Genomic DNA, 19,706 nt, shown 5'->3' with positions numbered 1-19,706 from the left:
GGCTGCAACTGAATCTTATGTTGTATCTCTTTCTTAGGAGGCAATCCTTTTGGTTCCTGAAACAAGTCATCGTAGGCGGAAACAACTTTGACCATTTCATCTTTATGTTTTGGATCACATCCCTTAAATGCCTCAGATGTTTCATCTTCTTTGGCTTTTACAATCATCAACACAAAATTCTTACTAGAGTTGACTAACCTTTTCATCTGACCAGCATTAACTAGTGCCAGATTAGTCTTAACCTTATGTGCCCGTACAATGTATTCAATTTTATCTTTAAACAGATGATACTTATTTTCCCCCCTAAAGAAGATAGCTTGTCGATCATATAAATAGGGACTCCCAAGTACAAGACCACAAATATCTAGAGGGACTACATCAGCTTCTACCTCATCTACAAAGTTTGCAGTGATAGCAAATCTTAACTTACATTGCTTGGTTACCTGTAATTGCGCATCATTGCAAACCCATCCAAGAGGATATGGCTTTGGATGAGGTGTTGTAGTTAGATTGAGCTTCTTAACAATTTCCTCAGATATCAAATTAACTTGAGAACTCGTATCAAATAATGTATCAACCTTATTTTGCTTGATGACAACTCGAATGTGAAATAATTCATTCCTTTTCTTATCATTCTTAGGAGAAGAACCTTCACTTGTACTTGCACTTATGCTAGAAGAACTGGTAGCTGATGAAAGAGAAATACCTTTTCCTTTACCTTGGATCTCGGTACCAACGATCTTTGTTTCATCTCCGGAGTCAGATCCAAGATCCTGTTGAGCTACAGTAGCAGTCTTTTGTTTGCCTTTATTTCCACCAAATCGCTTCGGCCTCTTTTCAGGATGCAGCTTCCAACACTTAGAATCATCATGCCCTTCTTTCTTGCAATGTGAGCATGTGGGTTTCTCACCCTCTTTCTTTATTGTAGCTATCTTTTTGCCCTTCCCTTTGCCTTTGGACTTTTCCTCAGACTTAGATGACTTTTTGTCAGACTTATCAATGAAGGTACCCTTACCTCTTGACTCTAAATGTGTTGCATGGACACATACTTCATCCAAATTACAAGGATTCAGGACGAGAATAGAGTGCCTTAGGTAAGAATGAAGACCACCTATATACTTGAGTAAAGTGTCCTTGGTATATAATGGGACATTTAACGAAATAGCCCTTTTACGAAACTCATGGGTGTACTCTTGGACAATTTGACCTTTCCCTTGCCTAAAACGTTGCCAGCTCATCATTAATTGCTGCATATGGCCTAGGGGGTAGAATTGCTTTTTTAAAGCACTAACAAATTCTGACCAAGACATATTTAACTTACCATGTTGTGAAGTTTCATGCTGGGTCCTACTCTCCCACCAAGTTAGAGCTACACTGCCTAACCAAAGAGTGGCTAACCGAATTCTATCAACATCATCTACAAGGTTTTGGACTCTACAGTAGACTTCTACTTATTGAATCCAGTCATCTAATTTCTCAGCATTTAACTCCCCACAATATTTTGGCAAGTCAAATTTTACATCCAACTTAATTCGAGGCTTATGTCCACCTTTAAAAGTATTAGAAGACTCAAAATGTGTAGAAGAAGGAGAAGAAGGGGGAGAAGGAGAAGAGGAAGGAGATGGAGGCTCACGATCAGGATCATCATCAGCGCCTTTCTTTTTCCTTTTTTCATCACGAGCTGCACGCCTTCACATCTTCTCTTCTCTTTCTTGTAACAAAACTTCTACCATTGTTTGCAAACTCTGGAGAGTCTTGTGGACATTTTGATCTTCTAAACCTTGTCCACCACCTTTATCTTCCATCTAGAACGATGGATTAGTTCTTCGTTTTTCGATCTCAGGATTATATTCTTCAAGATCACCTTCGCCTTGATTCAACCTAGATCTTGTTAACATTCAAATCTACAATACTAGTCCAACAAAGCTCTGATACCCAATTTGATCTGATTTCTAGGATCTAGGACTATTACAGAGCATGCTAACCAATTACATAAAGTTAATTTTAAAGCTTTAATAAAGCAAAATTAACGTAATTGCAAATAAGAAAACATAGAATGAGATGATAGAAAGAGAGATAGAGACACAACATATTTGATTTCGGAGTTCATCCGGGAAGGACTACGTCTCCGGGTCCAGCTCCAATAGGGGGACCGATCCGATTAACTCCAATAAATCAATACAAATGATTTGTGACAATTCCCTTTAAGCACACGCAACAAAATTCCTCTATGTGCAGGAAAAATCATTAAATCTCCACAAAGACAAACTCTCTCTCAACATTTGCATTATTTCTCCCTTCATTTCCATGCCTTCAAAAGGCCCCTAACCCCTCTTTTTATATTAAAAAATGTCTAATAATAGGGCAAAATATATTTAGCCCCTTACAACAGTCCTTCCTCGAAATGGGACTCATTTCCATTTTATAGATTTGTCATTATTTACTAATTGCCCTTATTTGGCAAGGGGAAATCGGGCTTGGATAAAGTTTAAATAAAATCTATTGTAAAAATATCACATGCCACTCACGTGGCACAGTGGCAAGAAAAGCTTTTGCAAAACACATAAGAAAGGGGGTGGTCGGTGGTTCCAACCACCGCATCGCCCTTTACACCGAACTAGGGTCGGTGAATGTTTATCAATAACATGGCGCATTATATGCTTGAAGGTAGTCGGTGGCATAACGGCCACCGGCTCTGTTTTTGACATCCGGTGGTCACAGGGTCGACCCCCATTGCTCAGTTGTCAATGTTGAAATTAACATGCCGCCACGTAGACATACTTCCAACAAACCCGAAGGTGCCACGTGGCTTCTTTCCATACACATGGCACCTAAATTTTTATGCCACGTTGGTGACACGTATCACCTCTGTAATCTGCCACGTCACCATTATCAATCCTTTTGGTCAACCACCTTTGACTGCACATAACTTTTGCATACGGAGTCCAATTTTGACGAAACGAATGTTTTCGAAAAGCTCTCGACAAGACCCTCATTTTGGTGCCAACTTCAACCAATTTTGGAGAGTTTGAAATTTTTCTTTTTTGATGACCTCTGCCCAAGGTTTGACCCACCTTTGACTGGCCATATCTCGAGCGTATGAACTCCATTTTTGCCCCTTCGAATTGCATTGGGTGCAAAATTTTGAAGACTTTAAAATGATGTTGATTGTTGGAGTTTTGGAGATAATTCAATTTTTGGTGAAAATATCCCTCGGATCACTTTCAAAGTATATGATATAAATAGATAAATTCAATTCTCCCTCCAACAATTTGAATTTCAAAACTGTGTTTTCATGATCCATGGCTTTCAAACTGTGAGTTTTCATTGGCTGCTAAATGTTGAAGTGGTTGAAGGAGCTAATACTTAGTCAGTTGTTTTGCATTGATTGTTTGATTAGAAAGGATTGGTGAGTTCAGACCTGTCCATAGTTACGATGATGGTACTCCATGTGGCTTGTGAAACACTCCAACTTTGTTTATCGCAGGGTCTCAAGTTGAGCATTTATTTTCAAATATTGTTTGATTTGAATGGTTAGTGTGAGCTCAGACCTCTCTGTATTCAACATTTATTATGATACATTGTTTGATTTGAATGGTTTTTGTGAGCTCATACCTCTTTGTATTTATGATGCAGGTACTTGGATGGGGTTGTCATACTGTCTAATCTTGCTTGTCGACAACTCAAAGATCAATAGTTATTATGCAAATTTGGGACAGATTGGATGAGTGACAACAAAAATGTTTATATATTTGTATTGTAATGCCATTGCAAGTTGAACAGGTCTACACTTGTTAATAGTTTTGGAATATATAATGTTTAATGTCTTGTCCATGTGTTTGGACAACTTTTTAGCAATAACTATATAATGTTATATACAATATTTTGTTTTCTTTCTTTATACTGACTGAAATGTACTTTGATTTATGCAGACAGAGTTTTTATACTGTTTGAATTTGAGTAATTAAGTGATCTATGCATCATAAATTTTTAATGATTCCATTTCATATAAATACATACAAATAAATGGTTAAAAATTTATAATTTCTTGGTCAATTAATAGACTCCTTTTGATATTATTATTGAATCAAACAGTCTCAACAACTGTCACAACTATTCATACATGCTCAAGTTTCGGGTCCTCTCCCCTAGACACAATCCATCTTGGCTGGACCATAAATAAACTTTCACACCATCTCGAGACATGCCTCAAGTAAATGAAAATGTTAAGTGCAATAATAAAAGTAAAAGTATGTGATAATAAATGTGATTTCAATAGAATAAATAAAGAAATGCTGAAACAGATAGGAAAGAAATAAAGAAATGTTGTAGTGGACGGGATATGAAAATGAAATGATCGTGACGTTTGCATCCACTCCCATATATTCGTCCCTGACTCGAGATTCATGTGCGCACCTAAATTCATTTCCTGCCTTTTCAATACCACTTCTGCGTTTGAGTCAAACCTGGTATCCTAAGGCAATCTAAATTAAATAATTAAGAAATGAAGTGTCGCTTGTGATGTGAATACCTCAGACAAGACCGTGAGGACGCAGGCATCATCACAACACTACATAGGACCTGCTGTGTTCTCGCTAGACGTTGCTGCCGCCATAACCATGGAGTGGTAGGGGATCAAGATCATATACCTCTTGCTGGTAAAGTGGGTACAATGGCGGAATTTAAAATATCTGAAAGGAGCCACCAAACTCGTCGTGGGTGGCGATTGGCGACTGTGAAAGAAGCAGAAGAAAATAGGGAGTCAATCAAGTGTATTAAGTGGTCGAGCAGCTGGCACAGAGCGCGTCTTTTGGATGGCTGGATAGGAGGCTCCGCATACGATTTCCGTGCTAAAGTGGGTTTCAGAAGCTGTGTTGGATACATGTTGCTCACTAAGCAATCTCACTCGCCACACTCTGAAATCTCTGCTAGCTCAGGTTTGTCTGTCGATCGTTTTTTTTTGTGGGTTCTTTGTATACTTCCATCGATGCTTTGTTAATGCTTACATACAATTATCGACAGATAACATGGAAAGGGGGCGGATATATTCGGAGGTCACTGTGACTGAAGAGGGAAGAAGGGCTGCCTTGTTTCTATGCTGCGAGGATTGGAATTATGAGGTTGTTTGCTGGCTGCTCAACAGTTGGTCGAAGCAAGAGCTTAAAATAGATGCAACGGAGGGGAAAGCAGCGGCCTGTAAACTTGTAAGCGAAGTAGCGAGGAAGTTGCAGACCACACGAGATTTGAAGAGGAACCAATTTTCGAGGTTATCGGTGAAAGACATGATGTCTTCCATTCTTGAGTATCTGGGGGAGGAAGTTCAAAGTGATATTTTGAGGGAAATATTGTTGAGGATGAAGGTCCTCGACCTAGGAAGCCAATGTTGGAATGAAATGGGTTTGACAGACGATTTGAGTAGATTTCAACAGTTTGGATTCCACACGACGGAGGCTTCAACCAGGGAAGAAATCGCCGATGTTGTCTGCCGCGTTGCTGTCGACGCCATGGCAGTCGCCATTATAAGGCATTGCGTTTCTGTCAATATCGATCGCCAAAGTTCAACAGTGCAGCGACAGAGGATGGGAGATGTGGAATTCGTTGCCTCCGTAGTGGATTACGCAAACCAGATCTTGCATAAAGCCTATCATGGGTACGATAGTCTACGAGGGATTGTAGAAAAAGCGGCGGAAACCGCTAATGGCGACTGCAGGATTCTTAGGGAAATTTTGTTGCGGGACCAAGAGTATGGGACATTCAGCTACCATGGCAACTACAGTGTTCTCAACAGAATTCTTGTTCAGGCCGCGAAGAAAGGCGATTTAGATATGGTGGAGAGGTTAACAGAATGTGGCACCCTAGCACTTGAAACCGACGACAAAAGGAAAAAGACGGCGTTGCACCATGCAGCAAAACTCGACACCGAATCGCATGGAATTGATATCGCAGAAGCTCTGATGCGTAATGGGGGAGAAACTAGCTGTGGAAAGCTTGCGAATGCCTGCGATTATAAAAACAGAACTCCACTACACAGAGCTGCCCTCAGTGGGCACGCGCGCATGTGTAACCTTCTTGTACAGGTCTATCACTCGAACATTCGCGCTCAAGATAAGAATGGGCGAATTCCCCTGCATTATGCGCTTGGCCGGGAACAGCAAAACGAAGAGCTCATTGCCACGTTGATGTCAGCGGCGGCCGAGGAAGTGGATGCAAAGGACGTTGGGGGAAAGACGCCTTTGCATCTTGCCGTTGAATCTCATGCCACCAACATCAGAATGGTGGCTTGGCTGCTTTCACTATCCAGTCAACCAGAGCACCACTTCAAGAAACTCCAGCTGTCAGTTTATCTAAGGGAGTCTTCCCGAAGGGGTTACCAGGATCTCCTTGTAAGGTTGCTCAAGGCAGGAGCCAATCCACTGGAAAGAGATAATGAAGGGAAAACGGCACTACATTGCGCTGCAGAGTGTAGGGAAGAACGTGAAGCAAATACAATCATTAAGAAACTGTTGGTGTTCGATGAGAAGGGCCAAGTAAAATGCCCGGAGCTGGTAACAGCACGTGATAATTACGGAAGAAATGTGCTCCATGTTGCAGCTTTCATTGGGCACAAATCCATTTGCCAAATGCTTTTGAGACTCGAGGGCGTGGTCCTAGATACCAAGGATCACGACGGCCAAAGCGCTGTGTATTACGCAGTTGCTGGCACCCATGACAATGATCAGGTGTTGGACACTTTGCTATTTCCAGCTTCTTCAAGAGAAGTTCCAAGCATACTTGATCTCATCGATTCCAGCGGAACAACTCCTCTTCACGTTGCCGCTGCAGCAGGCAACACTAAAATGGTGGAGAAGCTTCTTTCCAAGAGATTGATTTCCAAGTCGCAGCAGCGAGAAGATTTTGTTCGCGCGGCAGACGTGCTGGGTCAGACAGCGCTCCATAAAGCAGCTTGCGGAGGCCACAAAAGAGTGGTTCAGGAGCTTCTGGACAAGGGAGCCCACCCTTTAAATGATCGCGACTGTGATGGCAAAACAGCTCTGCATTATGCCGTCCAAGCAGAAAACGATGAAGATGCTCTGGGAATTGCACAATTACTGCTCAGCAAATTTGGTTCCTGCAACGAGGAGAAAACCCTTCTTTTGTGTGCCTCTGCAGTTGGCATTGGTACCGCTGAAGAAACTTTACCTCCTCACTCGCCTCTCAAGATTTATCTCGAGGATGAAAGAAAAGGAAGAAAGGTAAATTTGCTTAAAGCCGCAGCCAAATTAGCGAATATAGACATGACCAGGGAGCTTCTCACAGGTGGTGCTCGCATTTCTGACATCACCAGTTCGAAATGGAGAGCCAGATTGTCTCCAAAGGAAGACCAAAATGTCGAGCATGGTATGTTTATATGCTTATCATGAGAAAACTCTTTATATTTCATTAGTACCAAGTTAAGTTAAAATGCGTTTGAGGTGGAGAAATACAGGGATGGATGATGATGGATGATTTCGTTTATGTAAATATGAGGTAGAGGCAACGAATGTTGAGTGTATAATTCATTTTTATAAAAAGTTAGATCTTTTTAAACTACTATTCAAAGTTCACAATTCGAACAACAATATCATTAATTCCAATTTCTGTAGGAAAAATCTCCCACTTTATCAACAAATACTGTATTTTTGCAGTCCTCAAACAAATACACAGGAGCGTTGAGCAAAGAACTGATGAACCAACTCTACAGGACAATCTCGGTAGGAACAATTATAAAATTGACGCTATGTTTCTGTTCTCCATTGCGAATAGTTCTTAATTAATAATCTTTTGAACAGGAAGAAGTGCATTTGCCAATGGTCTGGCTGCATTGTTTCTAAATCCTTACGTAAAACCTCCCATTACTGTGGGTATCTCAGGGGAATGGGGGATGGGAAAGTCCAGCCTCATGATGCAGGTAAAAATGAAATAAGTGTTTCTGATTAAATTGTTTTGTTCCCCAAACAGAACTTGTTCTTCTTAAGATATTGGCTCAATTAGCAAAGTATTTTAGATTGTGCATGATTTATTTTGTTTTGTTTCTCAGACAGAATCTGTTCTCCTCAAGACATCAGCTCAATTAGCATTCTCACATTCCCTGCAAGTAAAGGGTTTTCATGGAGCAAGAAAATCCAAATTATCAACAAAAGGTGAAAGCTTTAGACGATCAATGAAGCGCTTATCAATATCCAAAAGAAAAGATGAATCCATTTCAGCCTCGCATAACTCCCATGCAAACAAGGCTGAGTCCATTTCATCCTTGCCCAACTCCCATGCAAAGAAGCATGCGTCCAAGTTTGACATTTTCCAAAAGTTGAAAAGTTTGGTGATATGTATGTTTTCTGTGAAGGACAGCAGCAAAAAATGGAATCCAGAGGTAGATACTTAAAGCCAAGTTATTTTTTATTTGTTCACTAGTTTCCTCAACATTGAATACGGCAAATCTTGACTATTCTTAGAGAACGTTTCAGGTGAAAATCCCATTGGCTGACTTTTCTGGTAGTTATAACCCAAAATATCACGGAATGTATAAGAGTTTGGCCGTTATGGACCGCACAGATATGGTGAGAAGACACGTTTTCCCTTTTCCATTCTAGGCTACATTTGACATCACAGAAAATGAATTGAATTTGAAACCTATTTTGCAAGTTTGATCCGGTGAAAGGCCCCAATAAATAAATAAGATTACAGTCTGATTAGTTTGAGATAGTTTTCAGATTAGATTATGTAATTTTTAGTTTTATTCATCTTACCAATCATATTTCATGATTTCGTTTTAAAAATTTAATAGTCTCTAGGGAATTTGTTTATGTTAATGTAGACGATAAAATTTTGTTGGTCATTCAGTTCGAAGAGGAAGAAGAGGAGGAAAATGAATCAACATCAAGTGATTGGAATGAACGGGTGTGCAAGGAGGAATCAAAAGGGCAGATACAGGGGACAATACCCTCCATTTTAACTGTACGGTACAATGCTTGGCAATACCGGAATGAATCCGACGCATGGGCAGGTCTTGCAGTAAATGTAACAAGGGAATTGGAGGCGACGATGACGGTGGCGCAGAAGCTGAGGACTGGTTGGAGATATAATTGGTCAACTCGCAAACGACAGATCTTTCTAGGAGTGATGCTCCCATCCTTTCTTGCAGTAATTATGGCCGTTTGGTTTACTCTTATTCTATGGCTGATACTAGACAGAGCCAAAGGTAAAGATTTAAAACAGTTTAAATATGGAAGCTTACCTGCAACTGTAATTGTTGCTGTATGGGCTATGGTGAGATCAGTGATGCCTATTGTGGAGCCCATCAGTTCTCAAATGGTAGATTATATATGCTTGCCAACTCATACTGACAAGCTGGGTTATCATCATAAGGTCATTTCTGACATCAAGTTTCTTAAAAATGAAATAGGCAATAAACCGTCCTGGTTATGGAATGTCTTTGGTTTCTTATGGTGTTGTGCAACATTTTGCTGGAATGATGACTATATTCCAGACACGTCGATTCCCAAGATGGCCCCTGCTTCCAGTGACAATCTTAGGATTGTAGTTTTCGTTGACGACCTTGATCGATGTCAAGAAAATGTCATCCTGCAGGTATATTATTAGTTGAGATTGAGTTGCTGGTTTTGAATTCGATTGTGTTTGAGTTTTTCTATCAATTTTTTGGATCATATTTGTGAGCTCATTTTATTCGCCCTGCATTCCAGAGTATTTACTATTAATAATCAGAATCTAATATTTTGATGATAAATCATGAATAGCTGTCTGAAATCTTAATGGTGAATCATTGAGTGATCCCAAATATAGATGAAAAATCTCAAAACACAGTCAAATTCCAAAACAGAAAACTAACAGATTATGATTTTTCGTTGTTATAACTTTTCAAGTCAAATGTTTGTGTTGCAGATATTGTCTGCAATTAATCTAGTTTTGGCTGCTTGCGAGATCAATGTAGTTTTGGGCATGGATAAGAGAATGATCGAAAATGCAATAATAAGAAAGTTTGGTAGCCAGCATAATAAACATCCCAATAAGTCTAATGAGGCCTTGGCAGACAAATATCTGAGAAAAATAATACAGCTGCCTTTAGACCTACCGGCTCCTAGTCACTCCGAGTCCAAGAATTTCTTGCAGGGGCAGCTAGGAATTTTGGACACGTGCAAAGGACCTACTGACTGTGAAGCACAAACTGAGATACTACCCGTTCATGGGCACAGAAAAATGAATCCGAAGTTTCGATTGGGAACCTTTATTTCAAGGAATCCTAAGCTAGGTAAAAACATGTTGGTTTGTTGCAAATCACCATATTAGTTTGTTTTCCACTGGTTGCCTATCCTTCAAATGTCCTTTAAAACTGGACAATTTCTGTAGGTGGAGGAGATACTGTGCCAAACCGGGGAGAAACTGCAGATATGAAAGAAACTGAAAGAGATGATAATTCAGGTGAGAAGATTTCACTGATGATTGAGGATTAATGATGTTTACATCTGTTTTGATGAGCTTGGGACGGATGATAACTTGAGAGCTTCTTTTGCTAGGCACGGAAAGTACTGGACAAAAAATGCATTTTCATTTACCCAGCAAAACAGAACACGGGCAATGTTCAAGGGAAATATCAGGTGAATAGATTGAATTAAAGATCTTTTTATAGGATTACTTGAAAAATGAACTGTCATGTGATTTAAGACTGCCGTGTGATTGAAAATGTTTATTAGAGCAAAGTTTACCGGAAGCTGAAACAAAAATTTCAATACAGTCTGAAATAAGTTCTGTCATTGATGGAGGAGAAAAAGGTACAAGTTGTTCAAAGATTTTTAGCACAGGCACTTTATTTTGGTTTTCATTTCCTGGTTAGGGTTTAACCATATCATATGTTTACAAGCGCAGGCAGCTTGATTTCAAAGACTGAGAATAGGTTGACCTGGATGAGATGGTGTATGGGAAAATTGAGATCATGGTCCTTGTCCAGGTGCAACAGGGGAGAAAAGAGTAACAGTGGAATTGAGGAAGAACTAATGGACATCTTCCCCATAACTATTGAAATGCTGATACCTCAATATAGCAAAGGGGAAAGCGACGCATTTTGCTTCCTTGAAACAAAAACAACGGGTTGCAGAAAACTACCCCGAGAATGGAAGCGTTTGCTCACCTACCATCGTCTAGCTTGGAATATCTTGTCCAAAAGCGCACCGGTAAAGACATTGGCCGGATGGCAGGTTCAACTTATCGCATGGGTTTTTATCTGTTGGCAATGGAAAGATCAAATTGACACTCTCGTTCAGGTATGCTTTCATTTGCTTTACAATCTATTAAGCAAATCTGCCAAATCGTTTGTTCGTAACTTCCAAAGAAACAAATATTTCTACAGGAGTGGGATAATCTCCGCGTGCTTAAAAACTGGATTACCGTAAATGGCAATCAAGAAGGGGAAATAATCCAGGGTAAAACAAGCGGGCCTTCCCTGAGGGAGATCGTAGAGCAATACATGGATGAGAGATGGCCGGTAATGGCAGAAAATGGAAGCACAAATGTCTCGAATGGAGACAGCGTCAGTATCAAAGGAAATAATTCCAAACTGTGCACTGCAGAAGGAAAGGACACCATTACGGAGAATGGCAGTGGGCAAAAATTGGAGGGTAAAAGAGTCAGCAATGGTACAAGTAGCATTGATTCCATGGAGGAAGAGGACAAGGGAGGAGTAAATTACCTGATGGAAGTGATAAGTAAAGTTCTGAAAGAAGAGACAAGGGAGCAGGAACGAGCATATTCACTGAAACTAGAAGAGCTGGAGGGTAAGAAGGGAGAAAATCCCGAAGAGTGGCTAAAGATTGTGATAAGATTAAAGATTTTACAAGAGGAAAAACAGTTGGAGGAGTGGTTAAAAGCCATTGTAAGGAAGGTTTTGAAAGAAGGTGAAGAAGCCAACGCAGGAGAAAGGTCTGTTCAGCAGGACAAACGGAGCAAAGAAGAAAAGCAGGTGGCGTCCCAAAAACAGAAAGGCAAAAGAAAAGATGTGGAAGACGAAGAACGGGAAGAATGGAAAAAACTGAGAGATACCTTGAGCCGCTACAATGTTAGCATGGACGGTCTTCAAGCTTTCCAGAAATTTAGGTTTTACTGTGTCCCTGGAGATCTTCCCTGGCCATTACCTAAATAAGAGGACATCCAAACCTACAGTCGCTCTTCCTGAAAATATTTGCTTTGTGTGTGTTTTCAGTTCATAACTTTTAATTCGCCGTAAATGTATCAATATGTTATGTTTTGATTAAGTGAAAACAGGTTTTGAAAGGTGCGGAAATCTTTTAACAAAAGGTCATAAAGATATAACAATGAGGACCAAAATACAACTGTGGAAAACCCCTTGACAAAACGACAAAACAGAGGGACAAATATAAGTTTCAATATGTTGTTCTTGGAATTTCTATATGTTTTTTTTTAAAATATTGGTTGTGACAAATAATTTAAAAGTTATTGTCATCATGTCTTGTGAATTAAAGCTTATAGTGTCCAAATAAAATATCGCGTTGAACTGGCCACATATCTGATTTGTTTGTATTCCTTAAGTTCAATTATTAAATAAGCATGATTTTATTTTGTAGTAAATTGTGCACTATGTTAGGTTCAAATATAATGTATTTATTTTTTAAATTAGACTATTCTTTTTTATTTTTAACATAGATTATATTAAGAGGCAATTGCCTTTTAATTGAAAAGTTAAGCTTACAATGTTTCGTAATTGCTTAAATTATGCATTCTAAAATGTTGTAAAAAATGGTAACACGTGTTCTAATAGCTAATAAGATGTAGTAATAGCCAATCACACGTGTAGATTTTAGCTTATTATTTTTTAGTGTTCTTTGTTGTTGTTTGGTTCATTAGTGCAAAAAGTACTATTCTATTTATATGAACCACTGTTTGTTTCCATATTTCCTATTTTTTTCTTGTCATAGAGCACTTGATCTTTGTTAACTAATCAATATATTTAAATACATCATATATGAATTTTTCAAAAATAGTTTTATTTTATTTTAATTTGTATGCTACCTATATATATTATTTTTTAATGGTAAAAATGTTGTAATCATCAATATAAAATTGTTGCTACTAACATAACTATCATGCTGCATTCTACTACTAGTGTCACCTGGGTTATTTTTATTGTTTTCATCATTGACAAAAATGTTAGCTATTTTGGCTCTATATCTTGTTGAGTTTTTGGTTGCATTTGTGAACTAAATTGTATCTTTTGTTTAATTTATGAGTTTCTATCATTGCCTCTATGGTCTTCCACATTTTGCTAGAAAGTCTTTATTGTTGCCTATCTCAAGTTTATTGCTTCTTATTTACATCTTTGACCTTATGCTAGAGATGTGTTAGCAACTCTAGTTATTGTCAGTGGCATTTAGTACAAATTCTTCTGCAAGTTCTTCAATGGGATATGCAGGGTATTTTTTTTTCTTCTTCTATCCCATTACTGATGTGTAACTAAAGTTAGCAAATAAGTATTTCCATTATATTCATGCATCTACATAACAACAATCAAATTTATGCATACATATCACATCGAACTCGGGAAATAGTTGTCTCATTTTTTAATCTACTTGATACCATATAAAATTACTAATTTTATAGATTCGATGCTTTACAAGATTACAAAGAAGTGAACCTTGAGTAACCATTAAAAGACATGTCTGAAAGTAAGATCAATAGCTATAGTAATGTTTGTTATATTATTTAACATAAGCTATTAGTAGTCTATTGTTTCTAAGCATATCAATAATATAACATTCTAGTTTCTGAGGCTTGGAAGCATTTTCTCGCAAAGGTTCTTTTGATAAGGTAGTCTGCAGTTTATTTATTCTTCTTTAGCCTACAATATCACCAAAAGAATAATGTTACATAGTTTTTGCTGACATATGAAACATATCTGCAATAATTTCTATTTGTAATGGTTTTCCAATGTATTAGTTAGCTTACTTTTTGATTTGCCTGAGTGTTTTGCAGCATATTGACATGCATAATTGCATTGGCTTGGGTTAGTGTGAAAGTGTCTTCAATGCAAAACTCTCTAAGCATGAATACGACATTGGATTTCTGCTACATATATTCCTCATACTTGATGCTGCAGAGTCGTGAGATTAACTGATCAATCAATGTGTTGTCAATGAAGCATTGGATTGGTTGTTTATTTTTAGTAAAAAACAATATCTTCTAGTGTAACTTGTGCACATAGTTGACATCCTTCTTGCATCCAATACAGTGTGCAGTTTCTTCGTCTAAGATTCCATATCCTTCAAATTTGTGTTGGCAATGTGGACAAAATGTAGCAAATGGACTGGAGAGTGGATTTCAATCTTCAATTTCCCATGCACCTGTTGCAAAGTGCAGGTTGTAAGTGTTGGTTACATTTAATAGAGACAAATGTTACATTTTCACATTGGTTATATATTACCTCTCTAGTTTTCTACATTATCTCATGTAACATTTGCAAAATCATTTTGTCATTTAACTTGCAAATAAATATGGAGAGGCTAGTACAAAGTGTTTGTTTTTTGTCTGTATTTGTTACAATGTTTCTAAAAAGTAATATTGGTGTTTCGATTCAAGCAAGATGTTCTTCTAGTGAGATGCACTGCGGAATAAAATTTGGATGGATTTCTAGCTGCATAAAATGCAGATACGGAGTTGAAAACATTGCATGGATTATTTGCATAGTAAATGCTCTATTGATTAGAATAAGTATAATTTGAGAAATAATTGCCATTAATTCTTAGTTGTGCTCTGTCTTCCTCAGAATGACCATCCTTTATTTCTAGAATGTTGAGATTGCCTTGCTTTTCTGTCACAACCACTAATGCACCTCTTGTTCCAATAGGGTAGTTGCTTGTGCTATTCAACAGGCTCCTTATTGTAGTGTTGAGGATGAAATTGTAGTCATTGCATGTGTGATTGATTGTTTCTACTGTGCTTGTCTCCTTTAGTACAAGAATGCAGTCACAATCACCTCTATCATAGTCTGTTTTTGGTTCATTGTCAAATCTATTAATAGAAACATCCATGCCTAGGATTATTTTGCCTAGGATAATTTTGTCTTCATATTGATGTACTAAGTTTGCATTGACACTCACTGTTATTGTCATCTCTACTTTATGATCTGTTAGATCTGCCTGTAGCACTTCTCTTTTTTTTTTGACTTTGTAGACAACTAAAACCTCTTTGTCAAATGTGTAACCTCCTTTTCTTGCATTCAACTCTTCTATAGTAATGCAGCCAACAGTTTTCAGTTTTGTCCTGCATTGGCATGTATGTTAGTGCATTTTCCATATGAATATAGAATTCTAAAATTCATGAAAGCAAATAGAGGTTACCTTTTTGTAGATTGTTCTTGCCTCATTTGTGTAGCCTTTCATGCTCTCTTTTTTGCGTCCATTGATTCTCATGCATAAATCGTGGGTAGGAGAAATTGAGAAATTTGCTTAGTGTATCAAATTTCTTCTTACCATAGACATTTTTCATAATTTGTAGAGTGCAATTATTGAAATTTAAAGTTTAATATTCATACAATTGTGAATAAAATTTGTTATGTGAAATTGTTTGGCATGTAGAAAATGATTCGCATGAGTAAATTTTGATTACATAGAAAAATGTCAATCTAATATTTAAAATTTTATGATATTATGAAGAAAATGTCATTTTTTATAGAGTCATTATGTCGAGTAAATGCATTTTAAGTAATGTAGAGAAATGATCACCAATATGTCTTTGTTTTATGGATAAAGCATACATTTGATGTTGCATTTGATCAGATGTGATCTATGAGTGACTTATTCATGGTATGTCTATGTTCAAGCAGAAATTTGTATTTCATATGTTGCATATGATTGTTTATTTCTTTTGTATTTTTTGGCTACATGTCAATGTTAAAATCTCCTAGAATATAGGTGACTGTAGTTGGATGCATTTTGCAAGTTAGAGTGTCTAACACATTTTTTATGTTTGTGAAGAGAGTATTTGACCTTGAATAGATATTGCAAATATTCAATATATTGCTAGATTTTGTTATTGTCAATATTATTCCCTCTACATGTTTTGATGCATGACTTGATGATGTTGTTACATTGATGATGTTTCTTACTAATTTCATAATGTTGTGGATTCCATGGTTGACGTGAAAAATGAAGTGTTTTAAAATGAAATTTTGCTTAATTGAATTCATGTGAATTTCTCACAAACATATAGTATCTGATGACATAATTTCAATGTCATTGAATAAATCATACTCATGAGCATGTAGACTTCATGTGTTTAATGTGCACAATAGTAAATATTTAGTATTATTTGTGCATGAAGCCTCATTGTCAAGTTTCCAACAAGCAGTTGTCTGCAGGCATTCCATTTCCATGTTTATTTTTGGTTTTATGTGAAAATGCTTGGGAGTGAGTGGTTTAACAAGATATAAGTTTTCTATTATTTTTGTACATGAAATAATGTAGTATATGCTATTCCATGTTGTCTTATACTTGTTAGATTAAAAGCTAATCTTTCCATTGTCAATCCTTGAGATCTATGAATTGTGTGTGCACATGCTAATTGTATTGGAAATTGTTTTCTAATAGTAATTTTTTTCCTTTCTGAAATTTTTTGGATTGGTCTCGCAATTCGTACAATAGGGATCCATGCTTTCTCAATGCACTGGTTGCAGTATTGTGCATTTTTTTTTTTTTTGAGATTTCCAACATTAGAAACATTAAATTTGATCGGAACAATTTCTAAATTGTTGTGGTTTGTGTACTCTTTGAATATTCCATCCGAACCATTGACTAATCCATCACTTATATTGTAGTTTCTTAATTAAAACTCTATCAACATGTTTCGTTTTAGTTGTATTTCAATTGGGAGAGTTGTCATATGGTTGTAGAGTCTTATGCCATTTATGTCACTCTCATATTCATCTATGGCCCTTAGAACAATAACTTTTCTAGACATATTTGCTAGCATTTTTTGGTTGTGTACATATACGTCATTTCTCCTATAGAAAGGGAAAGGAAGTGTGGGGTCATTTGGTATTGGCCGTAGGCATTTCTAGTTAAGATAAGTTATATCATCCATTGTCTATTTTGCCAATCAAATTCTATTAAGTGTATGAATAAAATTTTGATCTTTTTGATTCATTGTGGTATGCAATGTGTAACATTTGATGTTATCATTCCAAAAGTTGTAAGACATCAAGTCTTTGTTTGTAGTCCTATTTTCAAATATTGAAGAGTCAAGAACTAGTTGGGCTTGATATAGGTCGCCATAAAAATTGTGGCCAAATTGCCAAAATAAGATGTTGGTGTGCACATTATTTCTCTTAGTCATTTCTCTATGTAGTGCAAGAAATTTGAACTTACTAAAGATATTTCGTCAATCAATATAACTTTAAGTTGTTCATAATGTTTGGACATTTTGTCTAGTGTGTCGCTATTTAGTGGAAGAAATTTTGATTTATTGAAAGGAATATAAAATGCAGAATGTATAGTCATCCCACCGATGTTGTATGATGTTTTTCCTATATAAGCTACAACTATTCATTTTGGTTTATTTGAGTTGTTGTTAATTATGTTGTTATATATACACAAGAGTGCTTGGTAGATCATCTTTGTCGTAAAGGTCTTACCAGTGACTGCTCCACCAGTTAGGAATAAGTGAAGTGGTGTTTTGTTATTGACCTTTTTGCACACAATGTATTTCACTATATTGCTTGTTGTTCTATATTTAGCATTTGTCTAATTTTAAAGTATTCAACATTATCAATTATTTCTGGGTGCTTTCCTATTTCAAAACCTACATATTTTGTATTTGTAACTTTGTTATATGTTTCAATTTGAATATTGTCGTGAATTTCATTTACATCATCTATGACAATTATTTTATTTGTTTTATTATCATGATTGTTTTCTAACATTCGACTATTGATTTCTGTAGCTTCTTTATTAATGTCACCCCATGCTTCATTTAATTTGTAATAGAATTTTGAACTATTTTGTCTTATTGTATCTTCATGAAAAGTAAATGCACTTTCCCAAGTTTTGAAATGTTCTTTCAGTTGAGATTCATTACCTGTAAATGGTACAAAAAGAAGTAGTTATTCTCTGCAATAGTTTTCTAAATCATTGTGTTTATTGTAACTAATAAACCGTACAATACTTTCTTTCTATTTTACCTTTTTCTTTTTTCCTCTAACGTTATATTTTAAGACGTACTAAACTACGCATATGTTTTGCATAATTTCATGTCAGATTTTGTAGTAGTCTATTAATGATTTTGCTATTACATTTTCTGAGTCATCTGCTTCTTGATTTAATTCTGAGGTAGATTTGAGTACAAATATTTGATCATTGTCTGATCTTATATCAACGAAAATTCATTTTTGTGAGCTCTTATTGAAGGGAAGTGATAGAACTAAATATGTAGCTTGTTGTGCTAACATTTGTTGCAAATTTAGTAAAGCATTTCCTAATTTCGTTATCATTTTAATAGTATCTATATTTTCACTTTGGTTATCATCTCTTATTCTTTTGAATGTGCACATTATAGACTTGTCAACCTTTACCATGTATGACGTACAATACATGGCAGTAGCATATGTATTCAACACAAATTGGGCATCTGTGTTAGCTCTCCATAGTGTTGGTATTTGTTTGCAGAAACTGTTGTTCCATATTTGTGAAGGATTTCTTTGAAGGAATATGGTTGGCTTCTCCATTGTTGATCATAGTAAAATGATGTACACTCTCTGTTATTTTCAGTTCATCAATTAACATTTCAAATGTGAAGGAGCTATTGAAGTCTCTTTTTTCCAAAGATTGGAAAATTTGATTGGTAGTTTTGTTAACAATGGATTATTTATCATGCAATGGGTCCAAAATCATTGTATTTGGCAAAGGGGGATGGGGAAATTATATTTGCATTTTTTTGTACAAAGTTCTTTTGCATTGTCTAGTATGGTGATGTTTGTGCAAATTAGCATATTGTGATTCTAAGTTATCAATATTACATGTTATGTGCATATTGACAAAGTGTACTATTTCATTGTTTGTTTGCTTTCCATAAATAGGTGCATTTTCAACCCAAATTAACATGTGGTTATGTTCAGTTCCCCTATTTTGAAATTCAATCACTAAAAAACAATATACAACTTTTCCAAATAGTGAATTTTCCAAAAATAGTAGTTTTCTCAAAGCATTGATCCTATGTCGATGGTACCTTACACATGTTACTGGGTCTTTCTTGACAAGTATTATTTTGCCAGCGTCATTGCATTCAAATGTATCTTTTATTTTTATTTTTTCTTGACGTAATTCATGCAAATATTGTAGAATCGACATCAGGGGCTTCCAATTCTCTTCTGCTTGTAATAGTGAGGAAAAATGTAGGTGGTCCAAGTTGTTGAATCATAGCAAATATATTTTTTTTAACTGATGCATATAGTTTGGAAATATTCGGATTATTTTGAAATCTACATATCCAATGTCTGATTTTAAGATTTTTTCCAAATTTGGTTTTTGCTTTACATCTTTTCTGAGTAACTTGTGTCCTTTCCTAATTCCTATCGACAGTGTCGATAAGACCTGATGTATAAGTATTTTTATGGCTTTGAAGAAAAGATTTGTTGTATAAAGTGAAAAATCTTGGTCGTAATGAAGTATTTCCCA

At 36.4% G+C, this 19,706-nt stretch overlaps 1 protein-coding gene and 1 long non-coding RNA gene across 3 annotated transcripts; one reads left to right on the top strand and one right to left on the bottom strand.

Annotated features, from left to right (window-relative positions):
* Window positions 1–4,253: 4,253 nt before the first annotated feature.
* On the bottom strand, window positions 4,254–4,667 carry LOC149570621 (uncharacterized). The gene is made up of 2 exons (XR_016362979.1): window positions 4,532–4,667; window positions 4,254–4,433 (listed from the first exon to the last, which is right to left on the bottom strand). It is a non-coding gene; the product is annotated as an uncharacterized LOC149570621 (long non-coding RNA).
* LOC149570620 (uncharacterized) lies at window positions 4,410–12,427 on the top strand. Of its 2 annotated transcripts, none has more exons than XM_089823193.1 (13): window positions 4,410–4,937; window positions 5,023–7,377; window positions 7,665–7,730; window positions 7,809–7,927; window positions 8,057–8,386; window positions 8,481–8,573; window positions 8,857–9,603; window positions 9,916–10,282; window positions 10,381–10,452; window positions 10,548–10,628; window positions 10,725–10,802; window positions 10,897–11,291; window positions 11,378–12,427. In XM_089823193.1, the coding sequence occupies exons 1-13, from the start codon at window positions 4,673–4,675 to the stop codon at window positions 12,164–12,166; spliced, it is 5,757 nt and encodes a 1,918-aa protein (XP_089679319.1). In that variant the 5' UTR covers window positions 4,410–4,672; the 3' UTR covers window positions 12,167–12,427. The 2 variants fall into 2 exon arrangements, with proteins under 2 accessions (XP_089679319.1, XP_089679318.1); XM_089823192.1 differs by having other exon boundaries at window positions 8,469–8,573.
* Window positions 12,428–19,706: the final 7,279 nt, after the last annotated feature.

Source organism: Cupressus sempervirens, chromosome 3 (assembly GCF_028749045.1).
Source record: "Cupressus sempervirens isolate cs-2001-9-10 chromosome 3, ASM2874904v1, whole genome shotgun sequence".
Lineage (NCBI taxonomy): Eukaryota > Viridiplantae > Streptophyta > Pinopsida > Cupressales > Cupressaceae > Cupressus > Cupressus sempervirens.
The sequence above is the reverse complement of the archived record's forward strand: the minus strand, read 5'-3'. Positions and strand labels throughout refer to the sequence as shown.